The sequence below is a fragment of the Rhinopithecus bieti genome, unplaced genomic scaffold, assembly GCF_001698545.2.
Source record: "Rhinopithecus bieti isolate Rb0 unplaced genomic scaffold, ASM169854v2 scaffold_1853, whole genome shotgun sequence".
NCBI lineage: Eukaryota > Metazoa > Chordata > Mammalia > Primates > Cercopithecidae > Rhinopithecus > Rhinopithecus bieti.
This window is the reverse complement of record NW_016804151.1, coordinates 2,100,149-2,112,864: the sequence shown is the minus strand read 5'-3', so window position 1 is coordinate 2,112,864 and position 12,716 is coordinate 2,100,149. Positions and strand designations below refer to the sequence as shown.

The following is a 12,716-nucleotide window of genomic DNA, read 5'->3' as shown; positions in this document are numbered from 1 at the left end:
ATTTTATTTTTCCAGATTATTGAGGTATAATTGACAAATAAAAATTGTATATATTTAAGGTATACAAGATGCTGACTTGATTGAAACTCTGTTTTTTCCAAACTAGAGATCCTAGCCTCTCCAACTTCCTAACACTGCCGCTCATGTACATGATATCTGGAGTACAATGGGGTCTTAATCTCAAACTTTTTTCTTCTTATAAAAAGTAATTTTCTTATCTAGAAATAATATGGAATACTTTCTTAGATGGGAGTACACCACTGTATTCTCCCAAGGTTCCTCTACACATGCACTGTACTGCCTTTTGATTTAGGAGAGAAATTTTTTCCCTCTGAACTTCCCTTGTGCTTTTTTTTTTCTATGTTCTAAGTTTGTGTTGACTTTCAGCCTTCCGTTCCTTTTGTTGTATTTGACCCTGTGCCAAATGAAAGTCAGCACTTAAGTTATGAGTATCATTTTCTAACACAGTGACAGAAGGAAAACTCCACCTTCCACACCCACTACTAATTACCATATTGCTACAAAACATGACATTGCATCCTACACCCATCACTTGTGAATTTTTGTTTTCCACAGCTCTTATTTCTCCAAAAATGTGTTTGAGCCACTTGGAAAATATGCCTTTAAGTCATTCAAGAACTCAAGGAACTCAGAGATCATCCTGGAAGCTGTGGCTCTTTTGCTCAATAGCTATATTCCTTTTTCTTTGCTCCTTCAGTTGGCTAATCTTTATTTTTCTCCAACTAGAGGTAAGGAGGCAATTGTACCTAAGATTGCTATTTGCTATAATCCTCTATTTGTTTTTCTAGTTATTATCATTGTCACTCAGTATTGTTAGCAATAGTTGGAAGGAAGAGATGCATATACATAATGTAAATACAATTCTAATATTGTCATGACATGGCTTTTGAAGTTTAGCTAAAATTTTGAAATAAAAGGTATCAGAAAATGCTAAATGTTAGATGCAGAACTCAGTTAGAGTTAAGCCAATTGACAGGGGCCTGTGGAGTATTTTTCTCTCCCTCTTCTATAGCTCTTGGTAGAATAAAAAAGGTAAAAATATGAATGAATATCAAGGAATGGGATGCAAGCTATAGTCTTATTTATGGAAAAGACTTAAAAAAATAGTGAAAGACGGGATGAAGTAAATGACAGGTGGTTTGTGTGTCTTTGAGGAGGGAAATGGCCCTGAGCTAGGCGTAAGAATATCTGGATTCTGGTTCTGGGTCTCCTAATAACCAGCTGTATAAATTTGATAAAGACATTTAATCTCTCTAGTTTGCAGATTCTTTATCTAAAAAAAAACTGGTGGTAGGGGAATAGATTTATTATGATGTTTCTTCTAGCTATAAAATGCAGTGATTAAGAATTTATTTAGGGATAGTATGAAGAATAAATGCCTAAGCCATTCAAAAGCAGGGAACAATGACTTTAGGTTGAATTGATCAGGGAAGACTTCAGGGAGGAAGGAGAAAGCCCATATCTATTTGGGAAGCCCCTGATGCTTGTCAGGAATTTCCCATTGAGATGCAGGCCAAGTTGTGGGCCTACAGAATGGGATGGTACACTGGGAATGGAGATAAGTTTGGTTTTTTACTAAAAAAACTTTCCTCACAGTTGACCATATGGCACTGACCAAAAAGAAAATAAGAAATGCTTTATTTATTTCAGGATTTAGCCTATTTCTGGTTAAATTGTAAAATTCGAAGTTTTGGGTAGAATAAAGTGGTATACGTCCATCTTGAGAAAGGGTTGAAATGTAACTGCAGAAACATTTTTCTTAAGGGAACTGATCAGCGAAGATTTCAAAGATATAGTTCTACCACTTAAGATAAGTAATTGAGAAAAGATGCAGGAGGAAGCAGTCCCCTATGGATATTAATTTCGCGTAGGCATAGCTTTGGCCAATTTTTCCACAGTAGTCCATTAATTTGTATTCCATAACTGTATACAAGGCTTATGTGCAACAGAGGCATTTCTAATTACAATCCTGCTCTCTCAAGAAATGTATCGGCCGGGTGTGGTGGCTCAAGCCTGTAATCCCAGCACTTTGGGAGGCCGAGACAGGCGGATCACGAGGTCAGGAGATCGAGACCATCCTGGCTAATACGGTGAAACCCCGTCTCTACTAAAAAATACAAAAAAACTAGCCGGGCGAGGTGGCAGGCGCCTGTAGTCCCAGCTACTTGGGAGGCTGAGGCAGGAGAATGGTGTAAACCCGGGGGGCGGCCACTGCACTCCAGCCTGGGTGACAGAGCGAGACTCCGTCTCAAAAAAAAAAAAAAAAAAAAAAAAAATGTATCAAGCAGAAGTGTGAACTTTCTGGGTCAGTGAAGCTGAAAGAAATAATTGTCAGAAATTCTTTGTGTCTAGATTTCTGAAGAGGAAGGGTGAGAATAGCAATAACTTAAATTTGGAAGTGCTTCTTTCTTCTAAAAATTATAAGATTAATTAGCCCGATAACCCTGAAGAACACTGAATATAAGCATCATCAGTTCCTGCATATGACTCGGGAATGAATGCACAGATGCCTTTCCCAAAGGCACCCAGGAGTTCTTGCAAAGGGAAAGTCTAATAATGCCAGATCATCTAGGACACCTCTGTTCAGAATCAAACTGGATTAGTCCCAGGTGTTTGAGCTCTGATTCTGATTTTTCTCTCCTAGATCCAGTTTCTCAGTGAAAGGTTCTGCCTCTAAAGATAACCCAGAGTTTCTTCCAAATTTAGGGAAGTATAAAATGTTTTTAGAATATTGTTCTGACAGGAAACTTGCAGGATTTGTTTCTATGGGAAAAGCCAGTGGCCTGGCCCACCATGCATGATATTAGCTTCTACATTTCACTTTTCACTTACCTGCACTTCCCTTTCCCTATTGACCACAAATAAATATCTCTGGAAGAGAGGTCTGAAGGGCTGGCAGATAGTGAGTCATTATGATGTGGCCACTTCCACATTCTCATAATACCCATGAACCTTAAAGTTTTGTTTTGGTCTCCACTCTAGTTTTTATATACAAAGTCCACTTTCCAGATTGTCTAGACACTACTTTAAAAAGTGTACACTTAAAAAAAAGTGTAACACTTTAAAAGTGTTAGATGGGAAGCTTGGCTCCTTGGGTCAATTTTTTTCTTTTTTTCTCTCTTCTCTGAGAAAATATTTAACTAAAAGGATAGCTGTGAGTCCAAGGAGTTTGGTCAATCCCTCAGTGAAAATAACCTCACAGGAGTTATCACTAAGAAGTCAAATGTTCAGCAGAGTCTCCCGCTTCAATAAAATGAAGGATACTTTTAGAAGGGGAAGTTGTACTTGTACTTAAAAGCAGAGCAGATTTTACTTTCACTGAGGATTTGATTGGGGTTGATTTGGAGAAAGAATGATTGTTTTGGCCATTTTGAGCCCAACTATGTAAATCTAACCTTAAATCAAGATGAGGTTACAAAAGCAACTGATCCTTCTAGAAAAAATAACTAAGCCACGTGTGTCTTTAAAAGTGGGTATTTACTACTTCCAAACATCAGAAGAATTATAAATAGAAACTTCCCCCACAGAGTGGTAAGGGTGAGAGTTTTTACCCAGACAGGCTGGGTGTGGATCTCATTCTTGCCTTTCATTGGCTGCATGACCTTAGGCTAGTTACTTAATGCCTGTCATCCTCATTTCCTCATCTGCAAAATGAGCAAGCTAGTTTGTATAGAGTTGTGGTAAGGATTAATGAGACAGTAGAGTATCTGACATATAGTAGGCTCCCAGGAGATGGTAGTGATTAATATTTGCCCCATTACTATTCATGAGATAATAATGGGCACAAATTTAACAAGATCGTTTCACAATATGGATATTCTTTGCCTACCTATATCACTCTCTCAATCAAAGACAGTATCTCCCAGCCAAATTGATGATTTTGCAATTAGATGGATTTTTAGTGGTGGCAATAATTAAGGAGTATCACAGTGATGGTCTCTGTAGCACTAAATAGACATTAAGCAGCCTGCAGTATATTATCCAGAATTTCTGACTCTGGAAATTAGTTTGGCCTTAGGTTGTCTATGGCATTAGGTTTCTCTGAACACATCTCATACATGCTAGTAGATGGTGCAGATACTATCTGTGGCATGTATTTTGGCACTCATTCATATTTAGATTGTTACCAAATTGCTTTGGGTGTGTAATCATGTCTTTCTAGAAAGATTATACACTTCTTGAGAGGCAAGGACCAAAAATCACATTTGTTTCTCGTGCTTACAATGCTGTATAATGTTGGGAATATGTGTGCTTAAATTGTAGTTCAATTCTTCATTACAATCACCATCATCACCCAAACAACTAATATTTATTGAACAGGTCCAGGCAGGCTATCTCAGCAAAGCCCCAAAGCCCTTCTTTAAAACGACCTCATTTAACCCCAACAACTTCAACAAACTAGGTGCTATTATTTCTCCCATTTTACAGATGAGGAACTTGGGGTTCAGGGAGTCTTTGTCATATCCCTATCATGTGTTGAACTAAATTGAATTTCAACATCTCTTCCAGGAAACACCAAAATGAGGATGAAATAATTGCAAGAGGTCAGGCACAGTGGCTCATGCCTATAATCCCAGCACTTTGGGAGGCTGAGGCGGGTAGATTGCTTGAGCCCAAGAGTTTGAGACCAGCCTGGGCAACATGGCAAAACCCTGTCTCTACAAAAAAATAGCTGGGCATGGTGGCATGCACCTGTAGTCCCAGCTACTCAGGGGGCTGACATGGGAGAATTCGTTGAGTCCAGGAGGATGAGGCTGTAGTGAGCTGAGATCACACCACTGCACTCCAGCCTGGGCAGTAGAATGAGACCTTGTCTCAAAAAAATAACAAGAAACAACAACAAAAAAAACAAGTGTAGGGAATCAAAAAATTTATTTCCTAGAATAGTGACTTTCAGACTTTTTGATTGCATTAATATATAATATAAACATTTCTAAAATAAGTAAAAAAATATTTTAATAATTTGATAAATGCATTTATTTTATTTTTAAATCTTATCTTAACACTTTGTGATACAGCAATTTGAAGTTTGATATGTTAATTTACCTTGTTTCATGATTTTGACTGTCATGACTGAAAAATTACCCGACAAACAAATATAGATTAAAATGGAAGAACACATCTTTGGATATTCTTAACATGTCATACCACTGAATTTTCAATCCATCATTCAATGATGGATGCCTCTCTTTCTTTCCTTACACAACTAACTTCCAAGATCTACAGTTTTAACACCTCCTTCGTATAAACTCACTCACCTGCTTCTGTCTATCTCCATTGTATTCTAATGACAAAAGCTCGACTATGGAAAACCTCTAATGCTGATTAAATCCAACTGCTCTGTGTCTTTCACTGTTGAATGTATCTGAAGAAAAACATAAAACTTGTTGAAAGGTCTTACTTTAAATTCACAGCCACTGCCTTCAAGTGGATTTCAGTGTTGCTCTGGAAACAACCCACGTTTCCCATCCATTCACTCTCCTTTACTGGACGATTTCACATCTTTAGCATCTCTTCAAACATCTAATAACTCTTCCCCATTCTCACTCTCCACTGATAACGTTGCCTCCATATTTCAAGAGAAAATAGAAGTAGGGAGGAAAGAAGTTCCAGTATCACCAACTCATTGGCATTTGTGTCCAGGTATATTGCTGTTCTCTCTTGTCACTGTGGATAAATTGTCCATACACCTATCCAAGCCATCTATGAACTAAATCTTATCCTATCTTACCTACTCAGGGACATTGCTCCAACAGTTCTCTCCTTGCTCTTACATATTATGCCTCATCCATTTTACAGAAACATTTCCATCAAATGGCAATAGAAAAACATGTTGCCATTTCTCTCATATTAAAACATAACAACAACAACAACAACAACAACAACAAAAACCTCTTTGATCTCTCATCATCATCCAAACTCCACTCATTTTTTTCTACTGTCCCTACAGCAAAATTCCTCCAGCTTCTCTTTTCCCATTTACCCTTAAATTTATTCTAAGTTTCTGCCCTCTTCACATATGACAGAAACTAATTTTGTCAAGAACTCCAGTGTCTACCATGTTGCTCAATCTATCAGTCAATTCACTGTACTCTTCTTACTTGATCTATTGACAGCATTTGACACCAGCTGATTACTCATCCTGCATGAAATATTTTCTTTTCTTGGCTTCCAAACATCAGACTCTCCTAGTTTCCTTTCAGACTCAACTTCTCCTTTCTATTGTCTCTTGCTTGTTCTTTCTCATTCTCTGACCTCTAAACATCACAATGCCCCAGTATTCCTCTCCATCCACACCCACTAACTTGATGATCTCACACAATCTCACTCCTTAAAGCATCACTTAGGAACTTAAGGCTCCTAAATGTATATCATCAGAGCTCCTTAAATTTCAGCCTCCTGTATCCAATTGCCTGCTTGACACACTTATCTGGATTTATAATAAGCATCACAAACTTAACATGTCCAAAACCAAACTCATGATTTTTCCCCTCCCCATTTATTCCTCTTACATCTTATCCATATTAGTGAATAATTATCTTTCCAATTATGCAGGCCTAAAATAACTGGAGTCATCTTTGTCTCTTCTCATTCCCTACCCCATATCCATGTTGGGAACTTCTGTTGGCTTTATTTTCCAGCCAAGTATCACCATCTCCACAGCTAGCACCTTGGTCAGAGGCACCATGCTGTTTTGCTTAGATGAATGACTGTAATGATCTCTTAGCTAGTCTCACTACATTTGTCTTTGCCTCTGTTTAATTTGTTCCTAGTATAGCAGCCAGAGAAATACCACAAAAGGAAAATATGCAACATCTTTAAGTTCAAAAAGTCTTTTAAGCACTTTGCCATTAGGAAACCAATAAACTTTGGAAGATACAAAAAATGTTTGTGGTTATGCCTTAATTTATACAAAGTATTTTTGAGCATTTAGCATTTAACTACCTGTATTTATAAAATTAACCACACACTGATGGCATCTTGTAGCATGTGAACTGCCATACATTGCAATAGCCTGAAACTTGGAACTGTTTTTCAGGGTATCTCAGATACTGTATATGACATGTAGTCATCTGAATATTATACACGGGTGGCTTCATCAATCTGAGTTATAAATATTTCTAGGGCTTAATTTACTATTTTAAATAAAAATAAACATAAACAGAAGCTTCATTATTTTCCTTTCCCGTGCCAATAGATAACCTTGTTCAGTCACTGGGGTGTGGAAACTGCTATTTTGTTGAAAAACTTTTAAGAGTCCAAGCGGGGGGGCTGGGGGGGTCCAATATCAAATAGTTGTTCTGTAGGTATAGATTAGGTAATGGAATTAGATCTTGACCTTTGTCTAAAACACCCAAAGGGGAAGCTAGGTAATAAAAGGTAAAGGATGGAGCCACTCAACTTTAAAGGGAGGCTGAGAGGGCTGAGACATGTTGAAGGGAGGGTTTTTTTTTTATGGTTATAGAACAGTAGTTTGCTTCAGGAATCCAAAGCTCTAAATAAATCAACCAAAAAAGTTAATGACACTGTCATCATCCTAATCAATTCATCTTTTCTTTCCCCAACAGACTGCTAAAGAGCCCTGCATGGCTAAGTTTGGTGAGTAACCTATCTTGCATGTCTCTCTTTTACTTTTCTTAGTTTTTGATGCAAGAAGGCAGGTGTCAGTGATCTCAAGAAAACCTGCATTTTCTTCCATTCATTTTTCAGCTACTACATATAATTACTTATCATGTACTAGGCAGTTTCCCAAGAGCTGAGGCTTTCAGAGGTAAACCAGGCAAAAGAAGCCCATGCCCTGATAAAGCTTATATCGAAGGCTGCATCTCTAGCCAGGAATGAACATCTCTCTTACCGGCCTATGAATCTGAGAGCCAGGGATCTACTTTTAATTCTGTGTTTTAATAAACACAACAAGTTTCATATTTCTACAACCTTTCCTTAAAGTCTTTCTCACGTTTCACACATTGCTAATGTCCAGTGGAGTATACGAGAGAGTGCCATTGTTGTTTCTAAAAGTATAGAAGAGCAATGAGAGTTGGAAGAGTGGCCATTTCCTCTACTCCTTTCTCTTCTAAGCTTAGCTTCTGAGTCATTTTCCCTTGTAGTCACTTGATATTTGCTTAGAAAACACACCACAGTTTGCAGTTACAATGAGACTTAGACTCTTAGAATGCACGCAAAATTTCAGATAAACACATTTAAAAAAATTGTTTATAGGTTTCAGGCCAAACATACATTTTCAGTTGAGAACAGACCATTTCTAGAGTTAACTCTGCAACCCCTGTGTTCCTATATAGTTTAAACCAGTAGGTTTCCTTGGCTTGTGGGAATTAGACAATTTCCTTTTGCTTGTCTCTTTCTTTGTGTTTTGTTTTTGTTTTGCCAGTAAGTGGAATGGAATGCATGGCATGTGTGAAATTCTGCCTTAATGTGGTAAAAGTTGAGAAACTCAAGTGATGCTAAGGTGGTCTTTAAGTGACCCCCTTTCACAGAATTAAATAGGAAAGTCAATGACACTTCTTTCTGGTGACCTGCCTATTGCCTATGACATGTCAAGGAAGAAGAAATTTACTGGGCTCTGAGCTCACTGGCGATACAGGGTGACTTTGCCTTTTGTTCTAGTGATCTCTCTTTCATTCTCCCCCAGAATCTACCTTCAGAGTCTTATATTAGTCATTCATATGAATGAGAATTGAAGTAAAAATGTTACCTCTTCCAGGGTGTTTTCTCATCAAGTTTTCTTTTTTAATTATGGGACAAAGGACAAAAATTACGGAGAATTGCAGAACAGATAAGCATTCTGGGTAGTAAAAGCACCTCCTGGGGCTGTGAGATCACACTGATGTGCAAAACCAAGTAAACAAACGTTTAAATTTCATATGTGCTAATGAAAATGAATGATTAGGTCTTCACCTTTTCTTTACCCTTTGGGACAGTATTGCGCTAGGGATCCTTATATTTAAATAGTCAAGTTATTTCTATTTATAAACTCATAAATTTACCATTAGCTATTTTTGGGGGGTTTATTTAATGAATCCTAAGTAGGTCTTAAATGATATATACCTACAAACAGAGGAGAAGAGTCATAATTTAGACACAAAGCATCTAATTCAGGAACATGGAAGTGTCATTCAATTAATAAATATTTATGGAACATCTACCAGGTACCAGGGATTTTTTTCAGGTGCTGAAAATATGGGAATGAACAAAATAGAGATATATTTGTCCTAAAAAATTTTACATTCAAGGTGATATAAGATGGAAAATAAACAAATGAACAATTTAATTTATAACATCCTAGACACTGACACACTTTATGAAGAAAACTCAAGCAAGGTAAAAGGAGAGAGTGATAGGAGAACACTTTTTAATACAGCTTAATTAAGGAAAGCCTCACTGATAAAGTGGTAAAACAGCCAGTGGTATTTACACAGAAAATGCATGGAAAGGCATGGACTGCCAACCCTGGTTTTCAAAATTTTGGCTTGTGATTTCTTTCTCCATTAGTCTTTTCTTCTCCTTTCTATTTCCTACAAATATTAATCGACAAGAGATGCTGAGTCACCTAACTCATTTTTCTATTCCAAATTCTTTTCCTTAGGATGCTCCAAGCAAGAAACACTCTTTGGATTTTCAATTTCTCTAAAGCAAGGAGTAGATAGGTACTTAAAATAGAAAAATTCAGCTTGAAAAGAACTAGTGTAGATCAGGTAAAGAAACAACATGTACGTGGTAAATCTACGATCTGGAAAAGGATGCAATAATGAAATAACTATGCTTTCATCTTTTTTCTCCCTCGTATATTTCTTATAGGACCATTACCCTCAAAATGGCAAATGGCATCTTCTGAACCTCCTTGCGTGAATAAGGTGTCTGACTGGAAGCTGGAGATACTTCAGAATGGCTTATATTTAATTTATGGCCAAGTGGCTCCCAATGCAAACTACAATGATGTAGCTCCTTTTGAAGTACGGCTGTATAAAAACAAAGACATGATACAAACTCTAACAAACAAATCTAAAATCCAGAATGTAGGAGGGACTTATGAATTGCATGTTGGGGATACCATAGACTTGATATTCAACTCTGAGAATCAGGTTCTAAAAAATAATACCTACTGGGGTATCATTTTACTAGCAAATCCCCAATTCATCTCCTAGAGACTTGATTTGATCTCATTCCCTTCAGCACATGCAGAGGTGTCAGTGGGTGGATTGGAGGGAGAAGATTTTCAATTTCTAGAGTTTGTCTGTCTACAAAAATCAACGCAAACAGAACTCCTCTGTATGTGAATTTTCATCTATCATGCTTATCTGAATGAGACTCAGAGGAAGAGCCAAAGACTTTTGGTTAGATCTGCAGAGATACTTCATTAATCCACGATAAAATGAATATAGATGACAGAGGACATGTGCTTTTCAAAGAATCTCTGTCTAAATCTTGAATTCGTGAGTGGAAAAATGGAGTTCTATTCCCTTGGAAGTTTTACCTGGTATGCAAAAAGGATCTGGGGCAGTAGCCTGACTTTGTTCTCATATTCTTGGGCTGCTCTAATTCATTCTTCTCATACTCCCGTCTTTTGAGACCCTCCCAATAAAAAGTAGACTGATAGGATGGCCACAGATATGCCTACCACACCCTACTTTAGATACGGTGGTGTTAGAAGATAAAGAACACTCTGAGAACTATTGGAATAGAGGTACAAGTGGCATAAAATGGAATGTACGCTATCTGGAAATTTCTCTTTGTTTTATCTTCCTCAGGATGTAGGGTGCTTTAAAAAGCCTTATCAAAGGAGTCATTCTGAACCCTCATGTAGAGTTCTGTGAGAGCTTACTGTTGGTGTGTGCGTTTAAACATTGCTAATTGTAAAGAAAGAGTAACCATTAGTAATCATTAGGTTTAACCCCAGAATGGTATTAACATTACTGGATTATGTCATGTAATGATTTAGTATTTTTAGCTAGCTTTCCACAGTTTGCAAAGTGCTTTCGTATAACAGGTAGCAATTCTATGAAGTTAATTGGGCAGGCATTTGGGGGAAAATTTTAGTGATGAGAATGTGGTAGCATAGCATAGCCAACTTGCCTCAAATCATAGGACAAGTGACTACAAGAGGCAATGGGTTGTCCGCTGCATTGCTCTGTTTCAGCTTTAGAATTGTTACTTCTGCTATTGTGTTATAAGACTCTAAAATTTAGCAAAGTCACTTTTCAAGAAGCGTATTCCCCTTTAGCCCAAGGTGAGCAGAGTGAAGCGACAACAGATCTTTCCTTTACCAGCAAACTTTTTTTTTTTTTCCCTGCCTGGATCAGGGAAACCCAGGATGCTGCTCAGGCCTTATACCAACCAAATTCCCCTCTTCACTTTGCAGAGCCCATCTTAGTAATCTTAGTCAAATGTGCTAACTTCTAAAATAATAAATAGCACTAATTCAAAATTTTGGGCTCTTAAATTAGCTACTTGCAGGTTCTTGTTGAAAGGTATATAATATTACATTGTAAACAAATTTAAAATATTTATGGGTATTTGTGAAAAGCTGAATTATGTTAAATAATATTACATGTAAAGCTATTTAAAAGAATTTTTTTTTTTGGTATTTTGTGTAACAAAAATTGCTCAGGAGCATGCTAAGCCTGAGGCCAGGTTGTTTCTTAGTAAGTCTTTTTTAAAAAACATCTGCTGAGTAGCTACAGGGCCAAAGACTTGGAGAGCTTGTTTCTGTTGCATTTGCATATCTTCTCAGGAAATTAAAGTGTGTCATATACATATATACATATATATACACATATAAAATCTTGGTGTTCCTGATCTTTGTTGTGTTATAAGCAATTGGCAATATGTGCTGGAGTGGGCTGGTGCTAGCTTATAAGTGCATATTATTAACTTTTCAGGAATGTTGCACTCTGGTTATTAATTATAGGTATTCTTGAAATTGGCTATGGTGGGAGTATTTGTACCATGTAAATTGGCAAACACTACACATTTTCCTGTTGGACAGCTAGTTCACCAGCACACCACTGTGAAACTCTCCTTAATGACTCCTCTCTGCCCCCGCTTCATTCCTGGGACAATCATGGCAGACTAAGGTAGAAAATGAAATTGGAAAAGTTTGACATACTGGTGATTTCTCAGGGCAAGCAGAGGTCACTGCAGCTGCAGCTACAGGGATGACTACCAAAAGGTGAAAGGTGACCTTTAAATTTTCCTGATGTCATAATTTTAGCCTTTGTTTTCAATGTATACTGTTTTCCTGTTTCTCCACATAGTAGTTTGCATTTTAAATCTATAATAAAACATGCTGATAACTGGATTGCAGCTGATTTATCTGTGGGTCATCAGACTAGAGTTAGTAATCCAGGGAACACAAAGGTACATCACAGAAATCTTTGCCCATATGAAACACTGTTTGGCAAGTATTAAGCAGAAGTGAGAGCTGGATGCAACAGGCTTTTCATCATAGCTGTTCCCATTTCTGATGAGTTAGTCAGACAGTTTCACTTTCTGACTTTCACCTATCTCCTTTTCTCCACCCTGCCCACATTCACCATCAAAGTCATCGTCAACCCTTCTCACACTGTTTTTACCTTCCATTTTGCCCCATCAAATAAGAGCATGCTATTTGACTGTGGATTAAGTCTCTGCTCATGAAGACGGCAGCTAATTGAAAAGCGATGTAATCTAGTCAACAA

The 12,716-nt window shown here is 37.4% G+C and overlaps 1 protein-coding gene across 1 annotated transcript; it reads left to right on the top strand.

The window, feature by feature from the left end:
• The first annotated feature begins 526 nt into the window (after window positions 1–526).
• Window positions 527–12,186, top strand: TNFSF18 (TNF superfamily member 18). The gene is made up of 3 exons (XM_017866912.1): window positions 527–749; window positions 7,590–7,620; window positions 9,838–12,186. Exons 1-3 carry the CDS (start codon window positions 528–530, stop codon window positions 10,182–10,184), a joined length of 600 nt encoding a protein of 199 aa, XP_017722401.1. The 5' UTR covers window position 527; the 3' UTR covers window positions 10,185–12,186.
• Window positions 12,187–12,716: the final 530 nt, after the last annotated feature.